At 31.7% G+C, this 23,975-nt stretch overlaps 1 protein-coding gene and 2 long non-coding RNA genes across 3 annotated transcripts; 1 reads left to right on the top strand and 2 right to left on the bottom strand.

Moving 5' to 3' along the window:
- Positions 1-4,177: 4,177 nt before the first annotated feature.
- On the bottom strand, positions 4,178-7,043 carry LOC136270032 (uncharacterized). The gene is made up of 2 exons (XR_010707664.1): positions 6,458-7,043; positions 4,178-4,404 (listed from the first exon to the last, which is right to left on the bottom strand). It is a non-coding gene; the product is annotated as an uncharacterized lncRNA (long non-coding RNA).
- Positions 7,044-12,365: 5,322 nt separating this feature from the next.
- On the bottom strand, positions 12,366-13,191 carry LOC105340528 (uncharacterized). The gene is made up of 2 exons (XR_004598152.2): positions 12,994-13,191; positions 12,366-12,862 (listed from the first exon to the last, which is right to left on the bottom strand). It is a non-coding gene; the product is annotated as an uncharacterized lncRNA (long non-coding RNA).
- Positions 13,192-14,689: 1,498 nt separating this feature from the next.
- LOC105340535 (erlin-1) lies at positions 14,690-23,327 on the top strand. Its single transcript, XM_011446650.4, has 12 exons — positions 14,690-14,755; positions 15,399-15,505; positions 15,636-15,658; positions 16,171-16,251; positions 16,782-16,828; positions 17,688-17,875; positions 18,355-18,487; positions 19,513-19,604; positions 19,971-20,060; positions 20,323-20,402; positions 20,604-20,756; positions 22,046-23,327. Exons 2-12 carry the CDS (start codon positions 15,418-15,420, stop codon positions 22,052-22,054), a joined length of 984 nt encoding a protein of 327 aa, XP_011444952.3. The 5' UTR covers positions 14,690-14,755; positions 15,399-15,417; the 3' UTR covers positions 22,055-23,327.
- Positions 23,328-23,975: the final 648 nt, after the last annotated feature.

Genomic DNA, 23,975 nt, shown 5'->3' with positions numbered 1-23,975 from the left:
TTTACAGACATATCCCTCCATAAGAATTTACGATTTTCTCAATTATCACAAGATACAATCATACTTAGCTGTAGTGGAAATTTGACCCCCCCCCCCTTCCAGTTACCAGCCCACAACTCATTTTTGGAAAATAAAGATATTTCGCACTTTGACAAATGCAGTGTTGATTTTGTTTTGAACTAACCGCGAATATACATATTTTAACCACATGTTTGCCACAATATAAATAAACTTGCTTGATGGTTCCGAATGGAATGACCCTTTTTCGATTCAGTACGAGTAATATTAAGTATAAAGTGAAGTGATGAACAGTGTACGATTGCTTTGGGTGCGGATACAGGTCTGAAGGAGGGGTATTTGACTAGTTTCTGAATATTGAGGATAGTTGATCGTAGCCATTTAATTAATTATATCTTTATACATGTATGTTTGGACAAGCAAGAGCTTGCTGAATTTTTCAGTGTTTATTGTATTAAATTAAATCTTTTACCGAATAGAATGCGATTAATTTTATCTGGGTAAGATGTCAATTGTTATTAAGTAAATTAATGACCCTCTATACACTTATGAAAAAAAACGTTTAAGGACATTAAGGAAATTCTTAGGCATAAGTTACAGTAAAGTTTCATTTGTTTTAAGAAAAAGATATTTTTTTTTACCCCAAAACCAGACAAAGATGTTCTGGTAAAAAAAAATCGTTTTTGTTGACTGAAGTGGTGAAAATACATGCGAAAATATTATTTTCTCTTGGTTTTATATACATGTATTGTTAAGAATTCACGAATCAGATACAAAATGTCATAAGTTGTCAAAATACAGTTTATTTATTATTTTTTCATCAAAGTTTTGCTCCAATTACCCTAATATTAGTGTGCAATTTAGAGAAGGTCCGAAGAGAGGTTGAAGATGATCGTACATGTGTTATACTAATTGTCTACCAAACAGCATCATAAAATTTAAACGTGGAACAGCGTCTACATGTAATACGAGTAGAGTCGCCGATATGACAGAAAACTACTGTGGTTTCATCAATATTCGTTGAATACCAATTTTCGTGGATTTTGTTGTTAAGTTGATCCACGAAATTTAATGTTCATTGAAGTGTAATTTCTATTAACATTTTTTTATTGATAGGGTCATTGGCCACGAATTTACGTATCCTTGAAACTGTGATTTCACTTTATCCACGAAAACTGATATCCTTGAATATTAATGAACCCACAGTACATGATTGTGCAAAACTAACAAAAATGGCTCCATACCTAAGAGACAGTAAGCTGTGCCTCATTCTCTCCTTGCAAACGTAACGCTTGTGAATTCAGCATTGTTTAAATGTTCTAATTAGGTCAAGATTAGAATAACAGTTTAAAATGTTGTAAAGTACAAATGGTACACTTTATGTACTAAAAGTCTCAATAGTTTTTGTGTCCTAAATGAGAATGTCCCCATGTTTGTAATTTGTAACCCTGTGCACTACTCAATAATATAACCGCTGAATTTGAAACGATTTAATGAAAACCCTACGAAAACAATTTCTTGGCTTCTGTCGGAAATCAACGGAATCTACTAAATCTTGGTACCGATCTCTCAGCACTGCATCCTTCTCCCCAGGTTGTAATGATTTCAGTGTTTGTAAGATTAAGTGTTTAATTATTACGATAACCTAATTACTTCGTGTTCGTTGCTTCTTGGGAGTCTTCATTCCCAATTTGACGATCCGTAATTTACCGACAGTCGCACGAGAAGTCGTTATCACGTGCCAGGGACCACATGGAGGATCATCTTTGGATACACTGCCTGTCAGGCAGCGAATTCATTTCTGCAGTATTGGAGCAATTACTGATTTTTCCGATAATTAAGAGTTGAAGCTTGACTGATCGGGGTCTGTGTGAAACCTGACCAATATCTTACCTCTCTGCTCTCACCGGTATTAGAATGTCAGTCTACAGTTTTTTCACAGTATTTTGATAAATTTTCAAGAAACTAGAAATCCTTCGATTTTGTTTTAAGTTTGTTTACTCTCTCTCTCTCTCTTTCTCTCTCTCTCTCTCTATCTCTCTCTCTCATAATTTTGTATATTATGATTTATGATTTGGATCTTTATTTTGAAATATATATATATATATATATATATATATATATATATATATATATATATATATATATATATATATATATATATATATATATATATATATATATATATATATATACAATTTAGTAGGTAAAGAATTTAAAGAATCTCGAACCAGCGAGTATTTTTTCCAATTTCTCAGAAAAGGGTTGATTGATCAGCATTGCACATCCGATTCAGTCAAAAAATAAAAATGGGGGTTTTTAATCTATTATTGTACAGAAGAGTTACTGTTTATATAAACTGAATTACTATACATTCCAACAAGCTAAGACACAACCTAGATTCGCATTGACAACCTCAAGGACGCTTTCTACGGTTGACAATGAAGTTGTGTCACAACTCACAAAGTAAGATATATATAAAAATCTTGTTGCCAAAATAACCCACTTTCCTCGCTTTCATCTAAAAATGTCGACACAATGTCTGTTTTTCTTCTCATGTTCCAATTTGGTTGCGAAACCAAAGAGGGAATTTGAAAAATGACTTGCTTGAAGTATTTCAATTTATGAGATTTATAGCGGAAATTCATATGTACCCTCATCCTTCGTGATCGTCCATTATTCACTATCTGCTGCAAAAGACTACTTGAAGATAAACTAGGAAAACAATTGTTTTAAACTTCACTGGTTCAAAAGCGTTATCGCTACTGTGCAGGCATTTATTTAAGTGCATTGCATATTTTCGTTAGGGTAAAAAAAAATTGAAATGACACTTTTCGTTAAAAATTTAATGCGGCGATATGTTAATTGTGAGCTTTGTATTGTTAAACATGATGGAGTTCGCAACAGTTTGAATAGAAATTGGATAATTAGCTGAAACGAATAAAGGAAATCTGATTTCTTTAAAATGGTGTTTATATAACACGTATGTGTAATGGTGTATATAAATAGAACATTTGATCATAACAACAGAAATAAGTTCTTACGTAAGCAGTGGCTGTACTAAACAAAAAAAGGCAGTGGTCACGTGCTGGTTATTAATCAACCACATGACAGCTAATTTGCATAATTTGAAATTAAATGCGACCCTATGTCCTTCAAGAGAATAAGCAATAGGGCAGATTGAAATCTATTTATCTTCGAAACACGCTTTTTTCTATATCTCTCTCCCTCTGCAACGAAACAAAGTTACGAGTTAATGATTATTCATAATTAATTGTTTTAATAAATTGTGCCTCATTAGTTTGATATATAGGTCTCCATGCCACCTCTCCCCGAGTGGCTGTCAAGAGGCGCCGATCAAATTTAACTTTCTGAATAATTAGGACTGATGTATGAAAATTCATTAGGATATTACGAAATGATCCGGACATATAACAGTGAAACCGAGAGAAAAAAACACATTGGCCTAAAGGGAAGAAAAAATTATTTTAGAAAAAAAAACAACTTAAGAAGCTATAACACGTACAACTAATTATGGATCCTAGGGCATGTGAGACAAAAATCGCACGGGACAAAAAAAAAGTAAAACTACAAAATGAAAACAAATTTCAAATCAAATTTCAATATTATATACAATTTCAGAGGAAAAGTTTACACGATCATACACACCGCTCGATAAATTAGGTTTGGAACAAGGCCACGCCTAAAGATCGGCAAACATTATATTTTTATTAAATAAATACGAGAGACTTGAAAAAACGTCAGCTAACAAGGAACAATGCATCAAGTTGTGCATCGAGAGAGGGTTGTGTCTGAGTTTCATTTGATATCTGATGGCACGAACATGCTTTTTAGTCACGCCGAGTTCTCGCCACATGAGAATATGACGTCATGAAATGCGCTGAAGTCTTTACAAATACAGATGGAAAATCTCCGAAATCTTATTAGCACCAGAAAGGATGAATAAAGGTGATTGATGAAGCGTGAATCGAACTTGACTTTTTTTCCAGAAAATAAAGTGCAAGAATATAAATTGTGGAATGAGCTCGAGAAAAAAACACCAATCTTGTTTTGCATTTAGTACAGACGTAGTAAAGACGTGTATTTCATTGCATCATGCATGTACAATGGGATTGAAAGACAAGAACTGACAAGATAAATGCTTGTAAATCTCAGTTTATTCTGATAAATTTCATTAATTACGTTCTTTTTTTATATAAATTCTTATCAATTATATCAACAAAAACTGCACAATATTAAAACTTTTCATAATCCTTTATTATGATAAATCACTTTTCGTGGTTAACACCTTTCTTCGGATTATTTTCGCCCCGGCCTTTAGCAAAAGCATGTGTGCATTCCGTGTTGATTTTCAAGATTGGGTATCTATGAATAAAAAGCATACGTTTATAGAGACTCTAGTCTGAATACGATATTTAACACACATTATTGAAACTTGTACTGAAACAGGGCAGATAAAACTACATGGTAACTTAAAATGAAAATAATCAATGAAAATTAATATATGAAATGTTTCACCCCCCTCCCCCCTAAGAAGTTGTTCAGAGCAACATCAGGGTTTTCAATACACTTTTATTTTTTTTTCTGTTCACTGAAACAAATTTTATGAATGAATTTTGCACGTACTATTTGTAAATCAAGTTTGAACATAAACGTTAACATTCATGGATTTTTCGAATGATTTATTGAATCGTCAACATCTCAAATGATGATATCGTCAGAGAACTTCTCACTAACTGGACCCAGCCCAATTGAAAGGTATCAAACTTCAGATGTCAAAAAGGTACATGTATATCGTATTTACCTTACATCTATATTCATAACCTTTTCCAAATGTGTCACATTTCTTATGAATTTTGTGTTTTGTTCAAATGTTCCAATAAATAATTTACCATGTGGCGTTTCATGAATTTTATCATCAGACACTTTGTTAATTGATACGAGCCTCTTGGCACCAACGATCCAAAATCATTGTTTTGTTTACAGTCTATTTGCAAAATCGTGCCTGCCACGGGTCGCAATATGATTTTTTCTCTAGTCCTATATCGGCTACTTCGTTGCGACATATTACCGTGATGTTAACGAGAGTAATTTGAATACTCGCATACTAAAGAGAGGCTAGAGTGGATAATTATCCGTTTGTGGTTATTGCATTGGCTTTGAAAACGACACCAGTTGACAGGGACAGCACTTTCGGAACTGATTTGCGGTTCGTCATCACTTCCACTGAATTCTTTGATCGAATTAGGAGTCCGAATTTACGGCGCTCACATCCTTGCTACATGCTCTATGTGTTGAAGTTTACTTTTTTGGAACATTCAAATGGGATATTTACAATAGGAAATATATTTCCCGCAATTGTCTAATTAAAATTTCGATTTTTAAAATCATCATCATCATCATCATCATCATCATCATCATTACTACTTCCATTACTACTTCCATCACCACCATCATCATAAATAGTTATGACCGTTTTAATTTTTTTTTAAAAATAATGCAGATTATTTAATTGGAAAAAAAGATTTTGAAATACATATAGATCTAGATGTGGCCACAAACGGAATACTATTAAAATTATGTTATATATCTTTTAAGAAGCTATTTGACCCAAACAGCAACTGGTTCAGGGAATTATATCATTACTCAGTTGATTCAAAATTCTGGAACACTCCATATGTGTGGTCTATTTATCTCAGCGTCATGTCGTTATCTCTAGAAAATGTTTTCACGTTTCTCAATTAAAAAAGAAATATGTATATACACGTTACTGATGAAATGTTACATAATTTCTGAGAAAAAAAAAACACTTAAAAATTTCACAAACGCTGCTAGACTGAAATTTACCTTTAAAATATAGTCTTTTCAATTTACTTAGTTTAATGTGACATGTACATAGTGACTGTCTCTTTGCAATGGGAATGTTGTTTATCTCCTATTTAGTCCTCTAATCCACTTGTCTAGCTAGATATTTCAACCACCAACCGAAAACGTGCAAATATGATAAGTATATCGTTATAAATAGATACTATATATTAATTTATGATTCGTGAAATATTTGGGACAATACAATGAAATATTTGCAACGATTGTCGACGTGACCACAAGAGGGAAAACAATACCAGAAATGAGAGAGAGAAAGAGAGAGAGAGAGAGAGAGAGAGATTCTTAGACTAAATAATAACAATAATGTCAAAGGTTGTGTAGTGCTTTGATAACAATTTTAAAATCATAAGAATCTTTAGCCTTCATATTGTGAAGAAGCTTGCGGAGAAGAAGGAAGAGGGGTCGAGATGGGTCGCCTGCTTAATAATCTATATTAGTCAGATTTAAGTATTCTCTTCAATATACATTTACAATTACTTGAAATGCCATTAAACAATACACGAAACCCGGCTATGGTGATAAGGACTCTTACCCAAGTACAAATAGCCCGCCCATTGTAACAATTAGGCCTCCAAACATCAAAGTGCTTTCTTCTCTAGCTGAGAAATCCGTTCCGGTAAATTGAAAACAATTTTTTGAAATGTCCATTGCACTTTTCAATTCAATATTGAGGCTTCCTCAGCATAGTTTTTGAAACGTTTTTTCAGTGCAGGCTTTTTACTCGTCTTTAAAGAAAAGTTAAAAAGTATAATTTACTTATTTCATCGTTTTTAGTTTTTTGAATTTTTAATACTAGTAAGCATTGCCAAACGAAGCAAAACTTAAACATTTATAATGTATTTTGCAATTCTTAGATTGGATTTGCATTTATGGAAGTTGTACATAATATGTCTGGAATCTTGTCTGTAATGGAAGATATCCGGAAAACAACGGAAAATAATTTTTTGAATTGCATTTATCATAATACAAAGATAAAGCAGGCCGGGCAAGATAGACTTCCTTCCGTTTCTCATATACTTCGGACAAAAAATGCAATGGAAACCATTTATCACAATGTAAACAAAACCTTTAAGTCGTAATATGTACGTCATAGTTATAACACTTTAATTAGAGACGATTAAAAAACAATAAACAAAAAACAGAACAAAAAAAAACACAAAAGATAAAAAAAAAACCAACAAAGAACAAAAAGCAAAAAAATAAATAAATAAATAAATAAACCCTACAGAATGGTAACTGTAAACTAGAAAATTCTAGTACATGTCCATGCAATTTCATTGTCGAGGTGTGCATAGTGTCCTTTTCGATATATTTCATTTTGGGAAAGGACAATAGGAATGAACCATTACGCCACTGAACAAACATGTATATACATGAAGAACCACCGCATTCCAAACATTGAAACACCACGGAGCAAACATAAGAACCCCAATGGAACAAAATTTGAATAGCAACTGGACGAAATTGTTATCTTATTCGTTTAATTTTAACCAACTGTTGAACAAACATGGAAACTCAATTGCATGAAGTTAGAACTACATGTGCAGATGAACAAAGTATGTACCTAATGTTTATATCATTGAGCAACCATTGAACAAAATTTGAACCATAATTATACACAACACTGAACTGTCACCGAAGAGCATCGAACAAGCACTGGACAACCTCTTAACAAGCACTAAACCACAACTGGTCAAGCTGAAAAAAATTGAAAGCAACCGTGAGTATTAATTCTTATCAAAAGTATATGTTATACACTGACTTTCAGTCCAAAGTGTTCACATAATATTTAATCTCAGTTTGCACAAAGACATGCAAAAAATATATATTTAAAAAATATTTAAAAAATGAATTTGACTGTAATTCTTTTGTTTCTTTAAAATTGTAGGTGATGCGATCTTTGAAATGGTTACAAAAACCAAAGGCAATTCGAAATATTTTCTGTATCTATAGACTTTATTCTGGTAGAGATATCTTTCAGATATTTCGCTATTCACGTTCATACATGTATACCGAATTAAACATAAACAATGTATATAATTATACATTCTGCTAATAAACAGTTATAGAACTTCTTTCTTAACAATTTTTTTTTTTTGCGTACAGGTATATAGTGTATGAAGCATGTGGATATGGACGTTGATGTTAACGTTACCAGCTGTATTTTGCAAAAGGACTCTCGTTGATATTTTTTATGCATAAAAATTCGACGACTGCTTTGTAAGTAGCGTTTTATTTTAATGACGATACAACATACAAGTGGGGGCTATATAGAGAGGATATACAGAGAGGGAAAGAGAGAGAAAGGGAGAAATATGGGATGGATTGAGAGATGGAAGGAGTGAGATTTCAAACGTGTTTTCTTCAAAGGTCCTGCTCGGCACAAGTAGCCGACAGTCAACTCATCGGGATGAGCGTTATCTCTCAAGACTAGACCGAGCTTCCTCCAATGACAGCGGAAGTTTTCATCGTCTGCTTAACAAAGCCCTCCTTCGGAGAAAATTTCCGTTTGGAAGGCTATACACTTCTTTCCAATCAGGAAGATAACGAGAAGGGTCTGTGTGCAAAAATATTATCTAGCTCTTGTGCAAAAAAAAAAGAGACAACATGCAATAAAAGGACTTAATTGTGCTTGATTAGATATTTGATTGGGTGGGTACTCCGTCCAATCGCTTCCAGCTTCTGATGTTGAGATTTACAATAAGGCTCTGTATTCCTGTAGGTTAACTTTGCGCCCAATATAGACTTTTCTTTCCGAGGATCTTGGTCCTGCCGCTGAGGGAATGAACACAATCTTTGTTTAGTGTTAACAGATCAAAAGAATTCGCTACATATGTTCACAAAATAACCGCAATATCCGTATTTCTTATAAACTCGCCTTAAAGTGATCACAGTAAAAAAAAGACAACTTTTTTAAAATATCCGTTTTCACAGAAATTGCAATCTTCGAGTTTTTATGTTAAAAAGCTCTTCAACTTTTGTTCTCAGAAACGTTCTAAAGTATGATTTTTATTGCAAATAACCTTCCTAATGTGTTATCATCATAAAAAAATACCATGAGACGAGTATCCATTTCCCCAAGGTACCATATTTTTTTTCAAAGATCCGTCTCCCAAAATGAGCCAAACTGTTTCTTTGATATATATTCCATCAAATATATATGTACTGGTATATTGGTTTGGGAGGTTGGGTTTATTTGTTTGTTTATTTTATTTTGTGTGTATGTGTGTGTGGTTTTGTTTTTTTGTTTTTTGTTTTTTGGGGTTTTTTTTGAAAGCCGATCACGAATCTCTCATTTCCAGCAACAAATATGTTAACTGTTTTTCCAACAACAAAAAATGATTTAAGAATTGCACGAGTTTCCATACTAGTTATAGAATAAAATTACAGAATGCAAGAAAAAAATTTGATAAAAATGAAATTTAACAAAAAAAAACACAGAGACATTTTCAATTAAATAAAAAAAATACTTGTATATGTATCAAATATAATGGAATATGACTTCTTACACAGACACAATTAACAGTGGTTGACTGTGTTTTAACTTCAGCAGTACAAAAAAGTCGTTTTAAAACGAGATAAGGTCGTATATACAATAAATAAAATCGCTCATTAGTTATGAAAAACCTATTACAGTTCACATTAGTGTGTTTTAGAATGATACTAAAGACACGCTAAAAGTGCTAAAAAATTAATTCATGCATTCTGTATGTAAAAAAATGAAAATATTGTGTAACAAAAAAATGTAATTTGTTTTTTAGATATCAGGAACCTTATATAAACTTTATAAAATATATATTTACTGCGTGTAAGTCGCAGACCGTGCTTATAATTGGCTTCATCCTAAATTTATTTGCCATTTTACATAAGGAATCCATGCACGTGTCATATATACAAACCAGGGTTTCCTCCATCAGCGAATAAAATAATTCGTGTAATGAAAATAATTTCATAGCATCCCACTTAACTAAAACGAAATTCGATGTAACTTTCAGCTCTAAAGAGAGCAGACGAAATATGACACGAGATTTTTCTAGAAACTTACAGCATTTTTGACATCTCCGACATCATGAATTACAGGTTGGGTCGTTGAATATATATTTGTGCAAATGACATGCATAATCGATAAATTTGTAATTGATAGTGATTTCTGTCACCAACGATATTCTTTTTTATTATTTCCTCTTTATCTTTATCAATCATAAAATGATAAACTTATTAAACATAACTCTACTGTTCACTGATTTCTGCTATCTTAATCCAAAATATGCAAAATATGACATACTTTAAAATAGCAAATTTTGCTAAAGACGACATATATATTCAGTTTCCTTTGAGAAATGCATTGAGCCTATATGCATCCATCGTTTGAAGGTCACAAAAGCTGTTCTGTGTATTGAAAAGCTTTCTTCATCATGTTGGGAAACCATTATAGTACTCTTTGCTCACCCTACCCCCAAATTCTCCTCCCTTTTATAAAAAGAAAATGTCTGTATTAAAAGTATCTCAATGTGCAGAAATTTTTATATTACATTACATTAGCTTGTACTATAAAATATACATGATCTGAATATTGCAAAGAATCTACATGTAGTTTTAACGATTTTATTCATAATTTACACCAGCTATTCTAAGAAGAAATTACCTCAATAACAAAGAATATATGCATGAACTTTATGTACTGTAATGCTTATGATGATGGATTTTATTTTTTAACAATTTAGTTAGAATTTATTACCAAAGAACATAATTATAAAACCATGCTTTATAAAATCATGTCTGAGACTTATAAAACCATGTTTTATAATTGTTTTCTCATTCGTTCTAAAAACTTGAACTAATTATAAGTCAAATACTTGAAGTTATTTTGGCTGTTTGCACTTGTTATAAAACATTCACTAAATATTCTGTCCCAAGACATTCTCGGTTTACATTTTCAAACTATTTTCCACTTTGAAACACCCCCTCTAGCTTGCACATCTAAAAATAAAAAAGTCTGCGGATATTTTATTTTGCAGCTGAATAATACCCGGATGATAACGTTGAAAAATTGTACGAGGTGTCCCTAGTACTTCAAAATGGAAAAAAATAAATAATCCGCATTATAAATCTCTGCAAGGACTTTGTTTTCGTTTCTTTTAATCTCTTTGGCTAAAAAAGATATGCCAAAGAAGAAATCTTGGGATTTTTACCTCTTTTTCGACACTCGCGGATCTTTGCAAAATTTTTTTTGTGAGAATTCGTCAATAGTGACGGAAACGGTTAACTTGGACGGACTTTAGAAATTAAGAAAAAAGAAAGAAAGAAAATTTCCAATTTGATATCGATGTATATTATGTCATTCAAATATATATATATGTTATACAATAATATGTTTTTTGCTTATTATTAACATTGCCTGATCCAAATGATATCAAAAATAGATTTTAAAAAATTATTCGTCATAATCAGACGTAAATATGCATTGACCGAGACATTATAGAGCGAACTGTAGGACAGTTGCTGATACATGTATGTGTATTACTGGTATATGTAACAAATTATGTTGACAATGTGTCTTTCAATCAATCAATGAATCAATAAATTTATCAATCGATTTATCTGATCTGCTATTCCATTAGATATCAATGCTGCTGTTTTAATTTTTGATCGCATTGAAACTTTTGAACTATGTAATTTCTGATTTTCTTTTTTGATTACATGTTAATATAAACCTTTTAAAATTTGCAATTGAAGAAATCCCTACAAACACCCGGTTTTTTGTTTTTTTTTGGTGTTTTTTTTTTGGTTCTGTTTTTTTCTGTATTTTTTTTTTTGGTATATTTTTTTTTTTGTGGTTATTTTTGGTCATCTCTGTAGAAATTGGGCAAGATTAAGCATTGTAATTCCATCGATCGATTAATTTAACATCAATTTCAACGTGATTTTATTTTTCACACTCGGTGAGACTTTTCCATTAAAATAGGTGGGCTGTTTTAAGAGAGAGAGAGGGAGAAAAAAGTGACAGAAACTACCGCGCGGCTCTTTGCGGTCGCGACAAGATTTCGTGATCTAAGAAATGCCGACTTAATAAGTGTATGCTTCCACACTGGATGTTAGCTAATAAAAAAAATAACTTATTTACTTCATTTCAGAATCATGAATTGTAGATTTGAAAGATACCGATTTTGATAAATTTTAGTGCATTACATTCGATTTTGCTAAGACCATTAAATATTTGCACGGTGTATAAATATACAGGCAGCTTTTTTTGTTAGTTGTATGTAACCATTATATCAGATATCGTTGTGCAGGTGACTTTACTTCTGCTGCACGTTTAAAACTCGCGATAGAAATTTACATTTCCTGTTCTTCTGTATGTTTCCTATATAAAATTCCATGCAATTCGCAAGTCCCATTTCCTTCATATCAGAGAGCAGAGATGCGCTTTGCTACGTACGTCATGTTTGTGCTGAATTTATTTTATTTTGTTAAGTAGTATTATGAAATTTATTGTCGTCTGAAAAGTTTAATTTTTATTTCTTCTTCAACTGACGTGTCAACTATTTCTCTCGTGATATAATAAAATGGCACATACTTCTTTGTCACTGGCGGAGTTCACTCATGAAATGTTTAAGAAATCCAGAATTCCAAACATGCATCCAAAACACTCAAAATCGGTCTCCACATCTTTTTTATTAGAACTCTCCATTCTAATCAACCCCCCCCCCCCCCCCCCGCGGTATATTTAAAGGGGAAAGAACAATAAAATCTGGGTCCACAAATAATTTTCTCCTGCATCTAGAAATGTGTTTCTACAGTATCCAGATTTTCTGAGACGCTTTTTCTGTATTATTTCATTAGTACATATGTACCTCCCATTTCATTGCACAAAGATCTTCGTCAACCAGCATCTAATCCCTATACAGTGTATTGGAAACAGTGAACTTGTTGGAATCTACAAGAGAAAAATAAATATTAGGAACAAATGAAACTTCCAAAATTTCAAAAATATTTGCCCATTCAAAGTCTCTGGATTTTTATTCATTATTAGATATAAAAGATCATAAAAATAATTTATATATTTACCCATTTAATTAGAAATAAATCAGCATATTTCGATCAGAAATACTTAAATATTACATATATGTGTTTTAATCCACTTTCTCTCTTTTCAAACATGTCCTTTCGTCGAATAATGAAAAAATCGTAGGGATAGCCAAGAAAAACTCCAGCATTTATATATGACCAATACAAAAGAAGAATTGAAAAATAAAATATAGTGTATCTTTCTTTGGGACGATCAAATGGATTCTTTGTATATTATTTTGTTGATCATGAAAGCGTCACTGTTTTTAATTGCATACTGATTTTTTGTTGCTGTTGTTGTTAAGAAATAAATCATTATTTGTGAAATATTAAATAATTATTGTGTATATAAGTTGCTGCTACAAATTATTGATCATTGATGCAGATTATTTATATCATTGCTTTTCCTGAAATGCATCAAATGAGTTTGTCAGGGGCAAAGAAAGACAACTCGTCCAATCGGATGGGCGTGGGAGATGTCGCCTAATTACTAGCGTAAGTCATTTTCATTTTGTTTCAATATTGGGTGAAAGCCGTCAGCTGATGTTTTTTTTTAATATATTTTGGATGAAAGCTGTCATCGTTCGTTGTGACATTTTGAACACGTGTGATGCTGTGTCAAAATAAATCACAAATTTTTAAAAGTAAAATGTTGAATGATCGATGATCTATTTCTTCCCAGCTTTATATGAAAATTCCACAAGAATTCACCCCGAATTTAACTGAACTGTTTAAAATTGATTTCTGAACAATTACATCGTGGTGGAAAAAATATATATTGGAAAGGAAACGTTTAAGGGGGTCATAGTATCGCCTTCTGTAACCGACCGTAGCACCCACAAAGGAATAATTTATAACGGGTCTAACAAGAGCTTTTTGTTGTTTGGTTTTTTTTATTACGCATATTGAATGTTTGTAAAATACTTTCTACGGCAAAGGGAGTACTGGATATCAACTTCGGGATTTGTTTAAAATTTTTATACGATATTTATGGTCATTGGGTGTAAAAAAGTAAAAGCTCTATTGTGCAAATTCTGAAATTATTATCGTAATTGGGGGTGGGTGGGATATTTTATTGAATCGAATTTACCTATGGTCAAATGACTCGTCGATCGGCTATGATTCATAATTCTAAGGTTAATATTATACGTTTATAAGATATTTTAAACTGAAGTGTGTAACATCAGAATCAGAGACATTGTTATGTATGCGCCCGCCGCAGTTAGATATAATTACTTGCCCATTTCCATTCATTCATTAGTAAGTAAATATATAGATCCCCAATTCAGTAACATAAAAATCGACCATCCAAATAAGTCGATGCTGTTTTGGAGTTTATGCATAATATCATTTTTTTATATTAATAATCGTGAAGGATATATGTAATGAATATTATTTAGCCCTTAACTTATTCTTATAAATATAATTCACTTCACAGACTGTGCATGTGTACGTCCCTGCTTAGCCTACTTCTAAATGCTTACAGGTTTTAGTCAGATAAGGTGAATCAAAATTGTTCTTCAAGTCCTAAAATAGTTTGCTTTGATTAGAAAACAAGTGTAATGTGGTTTAATGCCATTCGGCAAACCTCGGCCGATTCCGTAACCTACATTAGATGAGATACGAATCGGCCGAGGTGTGCCCGAGTGGTTAATGCCGGATGCATTAAGCTCGGGTTCGGTGTTCATAATACAGGACACCCTGTAAAATTGAAAGTTGAGGAAGCGACAAGCGTGACAATTTGTTTTTTCGTTATTGATCAGTAAGTTTAGGGAAAGGAAGATTGGATCAAAGAGGAACAGTATCATACCAAAGAAAAAAATGTTAAATAACATAATTCATTTTCTAAGAATCTTAAAAACACTCTTGACAGTTTATTTTTAGTTTGATATCTATAACGTTGAATGATGTCATCGAGATATTTGGAAATATCAAGTTACATCACATTCGTTGTACTGAACGTGTCTTATTTGTATTGGATATGGTTTAGGATATTCTTTGCAATAATTTATCTCAAGTACCACGTTGAGAAACTACTCTTGTTTTTTTATGCCCAAACGTAGAAAGAACCTCGGATTGCATTCAAGCTATAATTAACTAATTAAGTATTAATTTTGTGACATTTTTTCTATAGATGTAGTTGTAGTTTCCATATTTTGAAAAATGGCAAATTTTAAAACTACAGATATTGCAGATATCATGGTGCCTCTTCTTTGTATGATGTTGTAGCGAACAATGTAATCTACTACAGTATACAAATGATAGTACATATGTATCTGCCTATTTGCAGTATTTAAAAGAACCAGTTTTATATAACATTTAACCTGATATATTGCATATCTACTTGATCAATTTTGAAAACTATTAATTATATTATCTTAAATGAATTATCTTTTTTTTCAGAAAAAAAAACTAAGAAATAAAATGTCTCAGTCTGGCTTAGCAGGAATGGGTGTAGCCTTAGGGCTGACTGCACTTATTGTCAATTTTTCCATCCACAAAATTGAGGAAGGTTAGTATGATTTATCAATGAAACATGGTTTGTCACTGTTATAAAGATATTATAAACAGCCAATATCTGGGAAAAACTGCAGAAAAACCCCATATAAGCATGTAATAATTTTTTTTTTGCATAATTTCAGGTCATGTTGGTGTATATTACAGAGTGAGTATTGGAGTTTTCTCTCTTTAAGGAAGTGATTTTGTATTTGAGTAGTTATAATTCATATCATGTAAAATCTCATATGTGGTTAATACATGTAATGATGTTGTACAGTTGTGAACAAAACTTTGTTTTTGAACAGTAAGGACAATGTTTCGTGTTTGCATATTACATCTGCCCTTTTTGAATACATGTATATCATATTTACAGTGTTTATTATGTATTAGAAATCACCTAACATTTTTATCATGTAATGAGTGCTTGTGTTAATGCAATGACACAGATTCTTGATTTTCTTACATTTATGTAATGTTAAAGTGATAGATTATTTACTCTTCAACTCAAATAATTAAGTGTAACTAAACAAGTATTACATAAATGCTAAAGATAGATGAAACAAAGAAATTAATATCCAAACCTCTCCCCATTTTTTAAATGCCATCTTACCTCATGAGGATTAAATATGCATGCAAATAAATTTAAATTGATGAACATACCTGCTACTTTATTTTCAGGGTGGAGCTTTATTATCTACCACCAGTAGTCCAGGCTACCACTTCATGGTTCCAATTATCACAAGTTTCAGATCCGTGCAGGTAAATTTCAGAGTTTCCTGTAAGCTAAAATATAAGCTAAAATATAAATATATCCACTTAAGTTATTATTTAATTTTACTTCTTAATGGTCAAAACAAATTTCCTGTATGTGTGACAGTGTCTGTTATATTATTATTAAGACCCCTTTTTAGGAAAAGAAATCCATTATTTAGCAAGTAACGATTGGTGTGTCTGTCTGTGTGTCAGTAAAATTATACTACTCAAAATTTTATTTTTCCAGTTAACAATACAAGACAATAAACAGCTGAGTTATTTAGACCAGATTTCACAGTATATGATGAAATCTAGGCTAGCTTTGTGTGCTTGTACATTGCAGCATATTAAAAAAAACAACTCCTATTGCAAAGGGGATGCCCTGTTTGGCCATGCTTTTGTTTCAAATACCGGTAAACATCAAATATACAAGTCAAAACAGTCTTTGACCAATGAGTACACGTAGCATTGATTTCTTTTTGGCTGCATTTCTGTCATCAATTTTTAATGAAATCTCTGTTGAATTTTTGTTTTAGACAACTCTACAAACAGATGAAGTGAAAAACGTTCCCTGTGGAACAAGGTAGGAACACAGAATTATTTATTGAAACATTCACAATCATAGGTCAAATATGTCAATGTTGCTTTGACTTCATGTACTTGGATCCATATGTACATGTATTAAATAATGATTTACTGGTTTATGTACAATATTATGATGCATATCAGAATATTTGAAATACTGTTTTTTGCATAATACATATTCAAAAGATAAATCATCAACATGACACTTTAGCGTGGGTATAAGCTGAATTGTTGATGTTGATGATAGTTTTAACTCTAATGTATATGATATAAAATGTCCAAGTAAAGCTTGATGAATATATTATTGCATTGTTTGCCAGTAAATGGGTGGGGATAAATGAAATGTATCAACATTTGTCGGGTTAGTTTCAATTAAGAGGACTGATTTGTTGTGGCCATTTATAGACCATATTAATCTCCAGAAGAAGAGAGCTTTGTATAAAGAATCATGTAAAGCAAAATATTCAAATCTAAAAGCATATAAGTACTGTAAATTCATTATTAAACATACGGAATTTATATCCGCGTAAAATCATGAGAAGCACCCCTCGCGGATTTTAAAACCTCGCCATTATTTTTTTAGAGTTGAGAACTACCGGTATAAGAAATATGAATGAATATTCCACGTTCGCAATTTTATATTCTTGCGATTTGATACAAAACAGCGGGATCGCAGAATTAAGTACACGCGTAATATAAAGAATTTACAGTATATGGATTTATTTTTAGTAAATAAAAGTTTATTAGTAAACAAATCATATCTAAATATTTAAGGAAGATCTTGTGGATATAATTTGTTGACAACCCAGCCTCGTTAAATGTATTAAATTTGGTAAATTTCTGTGATCTGTTTTCAGCGGTGGAGTGATGATCTACTTTGACCGTGTGGAGGTAGTGAACAAGCTGGATTCCTACGCTGTGTTCGACATAGTTCGTAATTACACGGCGGACTACGACAAGACGCTGATCTACAACAAAATACACCACGAACTGAACCAGTTTTGCAGCGTCCATAATCTACAGGAAGTCTATATAGACCTCTTTGGTAATCTGGAGTCTTTTTTAAATACCGTAGAAAATAATGATGACAAATTACTGGTATATTGTTTTTCTCTCTGCAAATTCTTTTTGCAGCTGTGTCAAAACAATGAAGTTCACATTTCAACTTTATCGTATGATATTGCATGAAACATATATATAAATTTTGTTGTGGGCGACGGATGCGGACACATTTTTCTCTTCAAAAAACTATGAGAAAATGTTCCATTTTTCATCATTTTTGACTACATCCAAGAAATATGCCAGTCATTCTCTTTTGAAAACCATACCTTGGTTCTATATACACACGTGATCAAGGTGCTATATGTGTACTTTGTGTGCACGTACAGTTCAAGTTTATGAGATCAATGTCACCTAGATATTTTTTATCAGTTAGAGAAACTAGTAGAGAATTTCCTTAACTGATTGGTAATATTTGTATTTAGTTGCTGTATAAGGCTAAACAAGATTTTACTTCTGCTTCAGATCAAATCGATGAGAATCTTAGAACTGCACTACAGAAAGACCTGACCACCCTTGCCCCTGGTCTCCATGTGCAGGCTGTCCGTGTTACCAAGCCAAAGATCCCAGAAGTCATCAGGAAGAACTACGAAGCCATGTAAGCAACTTACAATGCATATACTGTATAAGCAAGGGGGAAAAAAAAATCATCCTTCCACAATCTCAATATGAAAAGAGGAATAACTCTTGCATTAGTTTTGATTCAATTACAATCAATGGTTATCTAAAATGGTGAGTGTGTCCGAAAAAGATGCTTAATTTGGTAATAAATTTTAGAAAAAAAAGTTGTGAAAAAGCAACCAATCAAAATTGTTCTAGGTCTTTCATCAGAGGTACACAAGAAATGAGCAACAATGCAGAAGTGATGAATTAATTAAGTTGATAATATAAGAACAAAATCAATACAAATAGTGTAGGGTGAAGAGAAAAACTATATTTAGGAAATGTGCAGTTGATGTCAAAAGGTTTTTCGAGATTTTTTTGAAAGATCTCTCAAGAATGATATGAATTTGAAACGATTTCATCTTTAACTTGTAAAAGATAAAGCTAAAATCAGTGTTTGAGATTTTGTGGAAATATTAGATAAAAATGGCGGTACATAAGCCTTAAAGAATTTGAGTATTGAATTTACTTCATAGCATACCAGGTTTAAGTACTGAAAGGGCATTGTACTGGGAATTTATCCAAAGGTCTTTAGAATGTAGGGAATAGGAGCAAGGTGATACTTGTATTAATTATTGTAATATTTTCTATGAAATCCTTTCATCATGAATCTTATTACATCGACATATAATATTGCATTGTTCTTACATAAGCAAGATTTCTTACGTAATTACCTTTGGGTTTTTGTGGTTGATCCCACATACATACTGTACATATAAGTATGACTTCTTACATTGATCCTATCTGCTGCTTGTAATATTGATTGTCTAAAAATAGAAACGACAAGGCAGTTTTTTTAGACCTGAGTTTGATAATAATTTTTCAAACCTCTCTTGATTTGCAGATTTAAAGCAGAGGGGACACTATTACAGGCTTTGAAGACAAGCATATAGAATGTATCAAACAAGGTGTTATTAAAATCTCTTTTCTTTTTTCATGTCACATTCACGTGTAATGCAGGGAGGCTGAAAAGACCAAGCTTTTGATTTCCATACAGAAACAGAAGGTTGTTGAAAAAGAGGCAGAGACGGAAAGGAAGAAGGCCGTTATTGGTAAGACTAAGATAAACTAGAACTCACCAAAACTCTTCTAATTTAGAGGCGCGGGTGTAGAAAATAGTTAGACTTTTTTGCTTGGATGATGTGTTTAAAGTATATCAGCTACTATTATGTATTGAAAGTATCTCTAGATATAGAAATAGGAATGAACTTGGAGGGTCACCTGGTGTAAAAAAAAAAAATTAATCTGACTGTGTAAAATTATCTGATTATGTAAACAGACTGTTTAATTGGATGTGGTAAAAAATCATTACTGGTACCTTGACACATAAAAAAAACCTCACTGTTTTGCAAGAGATACAAAATTGACCTTGAATTTTCAATGATGTACCAGGTACATAAAATTTTGAACTTTTTTAGAGGCTGAAAAGAAGGCTCAGGTTTCCAAGATAGAATGGGAACAGAAAATTACTGAAAAAGAGTCACAGAAAAAGATTTCTCAAATTGAAGGTATGTGATATAAAGATATTGATCGTGTTTCTGTTTTTTGTGTCTTTTTTTAATACAGCTATGTGTATTTCGGGAAGAAATTTCAAGTTTAAACACAACAAAATCATAAAAAAGTGCATTGTTCCAATCATCATTATAATTATATTTAATATTTCCTGTTGAAGCTTTTTAAGAATCATGGATAAATAGATAATTTATCACACATTGTCAGCTAATACTGAAAGTTTTTCTGACCTTATTTGCCTTCTTCTCAATTAAATAGATGATACTCACGTTGCAAAGGAGAAGGCAAAAGCCGATGCCGAGTTTTACAAAGTTCAGAAGGAAATCGAAGCAAACTCGGTATGTAGTTAGTCTTCCAATTCATTGCAGAAATGTAGAAGGACATTTTTAAAATACATTTATGTACATGTAGTATCATTTAGAGATTCTTTTTGCATTCATTAATCAGTTGTGTGCTGAAATTCACCTTTTTACATGTAAATTCCATTTTAATGCATACATGTATTGATCATGTACATAATTATTTTTTTCTAAATACAGAAAAAATTGTCCAAGGAGTTCTTGGAGTTGGCTAAGTATCAGGCTATTGCCCAGAACACCAAGATTTACTTTGGTGACAACATCCCCTCCATGTTCATGGATCCGTTGATCACAGCGGCTGCTTCCGCTGTCAGGGAGGAAAAAGATCAAAAGGTCTGTATTATCATGTGAAAATTTGAATATTTTAATATGAGGCTCAGCTGTCAAAGTCGTTTGTGTGGTATTATCATGAGCAAAACCTGTGAAAATGTGAATATTTTAATATGAGGCTCAGCTGTTTTGTGGTACTTGTATTTTTTTTTAATCTCAAAACAAAGATGTGTTATGAAGTGGAATTAAGAGGGCTGGATAGCCATGGCCAATTTCAGACTATATTAATCTCCTTCATAAAAAGAGCTTTGTATAAAGATGTAGAAAATATTTATATTTTAAACTTTTCTTTTTAAACAATAGTTTATTTTTAAAAAATCAGACCTTAAATACTCAAGGTAGATCTAACGGGTAATTTGAATACCAACTTAGCATCCGTAAGCTTAGATCATAGCTTAATATCTACACTTGCAAATATGTTACAATAATTTGATTCTAGCGCTCTTTCTGATTGGCTAAAGTATTATTTTATATCGTATAAAGAATGTTGTCTACGTCATAGTAAGACTAACGTCAAAAACGTATCAATATGCCTGACGTAACGTTTTAATTTTGAACAATTTTACGTCATTATAAAGGTCAAATGACCATTTTTATCTACAATGAAGAGTAAAAAAATTAAATTATAAGCAATGAATTCAATATTTATTCGTTTTATACGGTATAAAATGGTTTGAAACAGTTTACGCTTTTTTATAAACCGTTTTGCGGTTTATAAAGCGTAAACTGCCCCAAACCATTTTATATCGTATAAAACAAATTAATATTGAATTCATTCCTTTATTATATGAACCTATAGAATATTATTAGGGAAAACGTTCAATTCTGTGAGAACTTTTTAATGACATCACAAAGAGTGCTTATCGTTTGAGGGTTGCATTATTGTAAACATAAAACACAGTTATGTAATTGCATTATTGTAAACATAAAACACAGTTATGTAATTCAGAACAAGTTGCCTTTCTCAAACATAAATTTAGGTAATTAACAGCAAAGTTGAAAAGTTTACTGGGATATGAACTTGGTTGGTTTGTAATCAATTCTTTTGAGAAGCCCTTTGGGCATCACAGGATTTGATCACTTGACCAACCAAGTTCATATCCCGGTGAACTTTTTAACATGCTGTTTATTTCTGTACAATATCTAATTGCGAATGAGTACAAATTATTTTGATGTATAGATGATTAATGCCCACACAATCACCGCATAACTAATGCATGCGGCTTAAAATTTGTTATTGCTGACAAATGAAAGGTTAAAAATGAAAAAAATTATTGTGGTTTTTTTTTCAGAAGGCATAATGTGAGGATCAGCATGATGCTTGAGGCAGCATTAATAGGTTCTCTGTGATAAAATCATCAGGAAGGTGATATACCAAAATGTTGAACATTTCCAGTGATGTTTGACTTCTCTTTAATTAACTTTTTATCTTCTAGAAAGCTGACCAGTTTATATTGAATTACATTTATATGTGCAGTTTTTTTTTTCTCATCAAAAGATTGCCACAAAATTTATAGATGAAAAAAAAAATCAAAATATGAAACTTGATCTGCCATTTAATTTGTAAAACATTTCTGACTTACATATGCTCTGGTATCTTGTTATAACTGATTGATTTTTCATACATTTACCGTATATTTAATCCCTGAAATCATATTTATAGAATTATAGAATGATATGGTTTATATTTGAAAGAATGAAGGAACTTTCTGCCATATCATAATCACAGGGACTATATAATTTGAAATTAGAATCACATTTAAAATGAGCACTACTTAGAAATACTCAAGAAATCAGGTTGAATTACCTTTTCTGTATTTTTAAGAATATGAGGAAAAAATCAATGCTTCATTTGACCCTGTCAAGTTTTTATGGGTTATTAAGTTAGTGTATGCCGCATGCTGTGTTTGAATAAAAAGAGAAGATTATTTTGTGTAAAAATGAGTGCCGTTGAAATGATAGCAAATGTTTGATATGAAAATGCAAAATTAAACCACCACCACCACCCCTCCAAAAAAAAGCTTGATTGATGTATTGTGATAAGTTTAATTGTAATTTATTGCATTTGAATGGATCCATATCAAGTTAGGTGAACTCCATTTATTTATGTTTAAATGATGTTTTGATGTTAATTACACTAATTGTGTGTAGATGTGTATAACTTTATGATTGTGTTGTGTTTCTGATATTTCCCCTGGGATCAAAGAAGATCTAGAATGATGAAAGCGGTCCATGTATATTTCTGTGTGAAATTGTGTATGGTTTTTATACATATCGGTGTATGTTATGTATCGTTTCATCAGAAACACAAACTTATTATGCTTATTCATTTGCCTTCAAATTCCCAAATTATAGTTGTATTCAGAATTTAGAAACATTAAAGCTTAAAATAACATTTTGCTTCGATAGATTTTTTAAAAAAAATTATGAAAATTAATTCTATTATTTTGAATCATTCTCTTGTTAATATTGTGTATTGGTACTATTGTTAGTTCATGTATTTGATATGCTCAATTTGACTGATAAGTGCAATTATCATGAGTATGTATTTATAATAATAAAAAATCACAAAATGTCATAGGTTGTTCTTGTACTGAAAAAAAAGAAGAAAAAAAAGTACGAATAGTTAATGTACTCTTACTGTAAGGATTTAATTGTATTTTAAAAGTTTTAGTATGTTGTGTGATATTTTTTGATAAATCAATCCTAAATATAAGAACAACATGAAATCACGTTGGAATTCCACTGCAAAAACTGGTAAAACCATTCAATGTCAAATGCATGAGGTTTTAAGGTAATTAAAATCTAGACTTGAAACATCAGTATATTATACTTATGTTTTTACCAAGCAAATGCAGTATAAGAAACTAAACCAAATGCGATTTGTCAGCACAAATACCGGCAACCGAATGTATGAAATGGCCACAAAGCAATTTAAAATGGCATGTCGTTAAACGCACACTTTTGACTTCGGCCAACTCAGCGAAATTTTCTCGTTTTCATTTTTTATTCTTATACTATACCTATTGATTCCTTTCCACTTTTGTGAAGGAAATCCCACCAATCGCATTGTTGTTTGTACGCAAGTCTCTGTAATCAATTGCATGTTTTCAAGAGATGATCCTCTCAAAAATTAGAGAGTCTCTGTTTGGCATATTGAGAATAATGAATATTCATTGGAACAAGAAAAGTTCAATGAGTTGGCCAAAGGTTACATGTAAT

Source organism: Magallana gigas, chromosome 7 (assembly GCF_963853765.1).
Source record: "Magallana gigas chromosome 7, xbMagGiga1.1, whole genome shotgun sequence".
Lineage (NCBI taxonomy): Eukaryota > Metazoa > Mollusca > Bivalvia > Ostreida > Ostreidae > Magallana > Magallana gigas.
The sequence above is the reverse complement of the archived record's forward strand: the minus strand, read 5'-3'. Positions and strand labels throughout refer to the sequence as shown.

What these genes read in the sequence shown, in the direction of transcription:
- LOC105340535 (XM_011446650.4), top strand. Translation starts at nt 15,418, where the DNA reads ATGTCTCAGTCTGGCTTAGCAGGAATGGGTGTAGCCTTAGGGCTGACT. An exon ending in ATGTTGGTGTATATTACAGA is followed by an intron (nt 15,659 to 16,170) that starts GTGAGTATTGGA and finishes CTTTATTTTCAG; the next exon opens with GGTGGAGCTTTATTATCTAC. An exon ending in AGGAAATCGAAGCAAACTCG is followed by an intron (nt 20,403 to 20,603) that starts GTATGTAGTTAG and finishes TTCTAAATACAG; the next exon opens with AAAAAATTGTCCAAGGAGTT.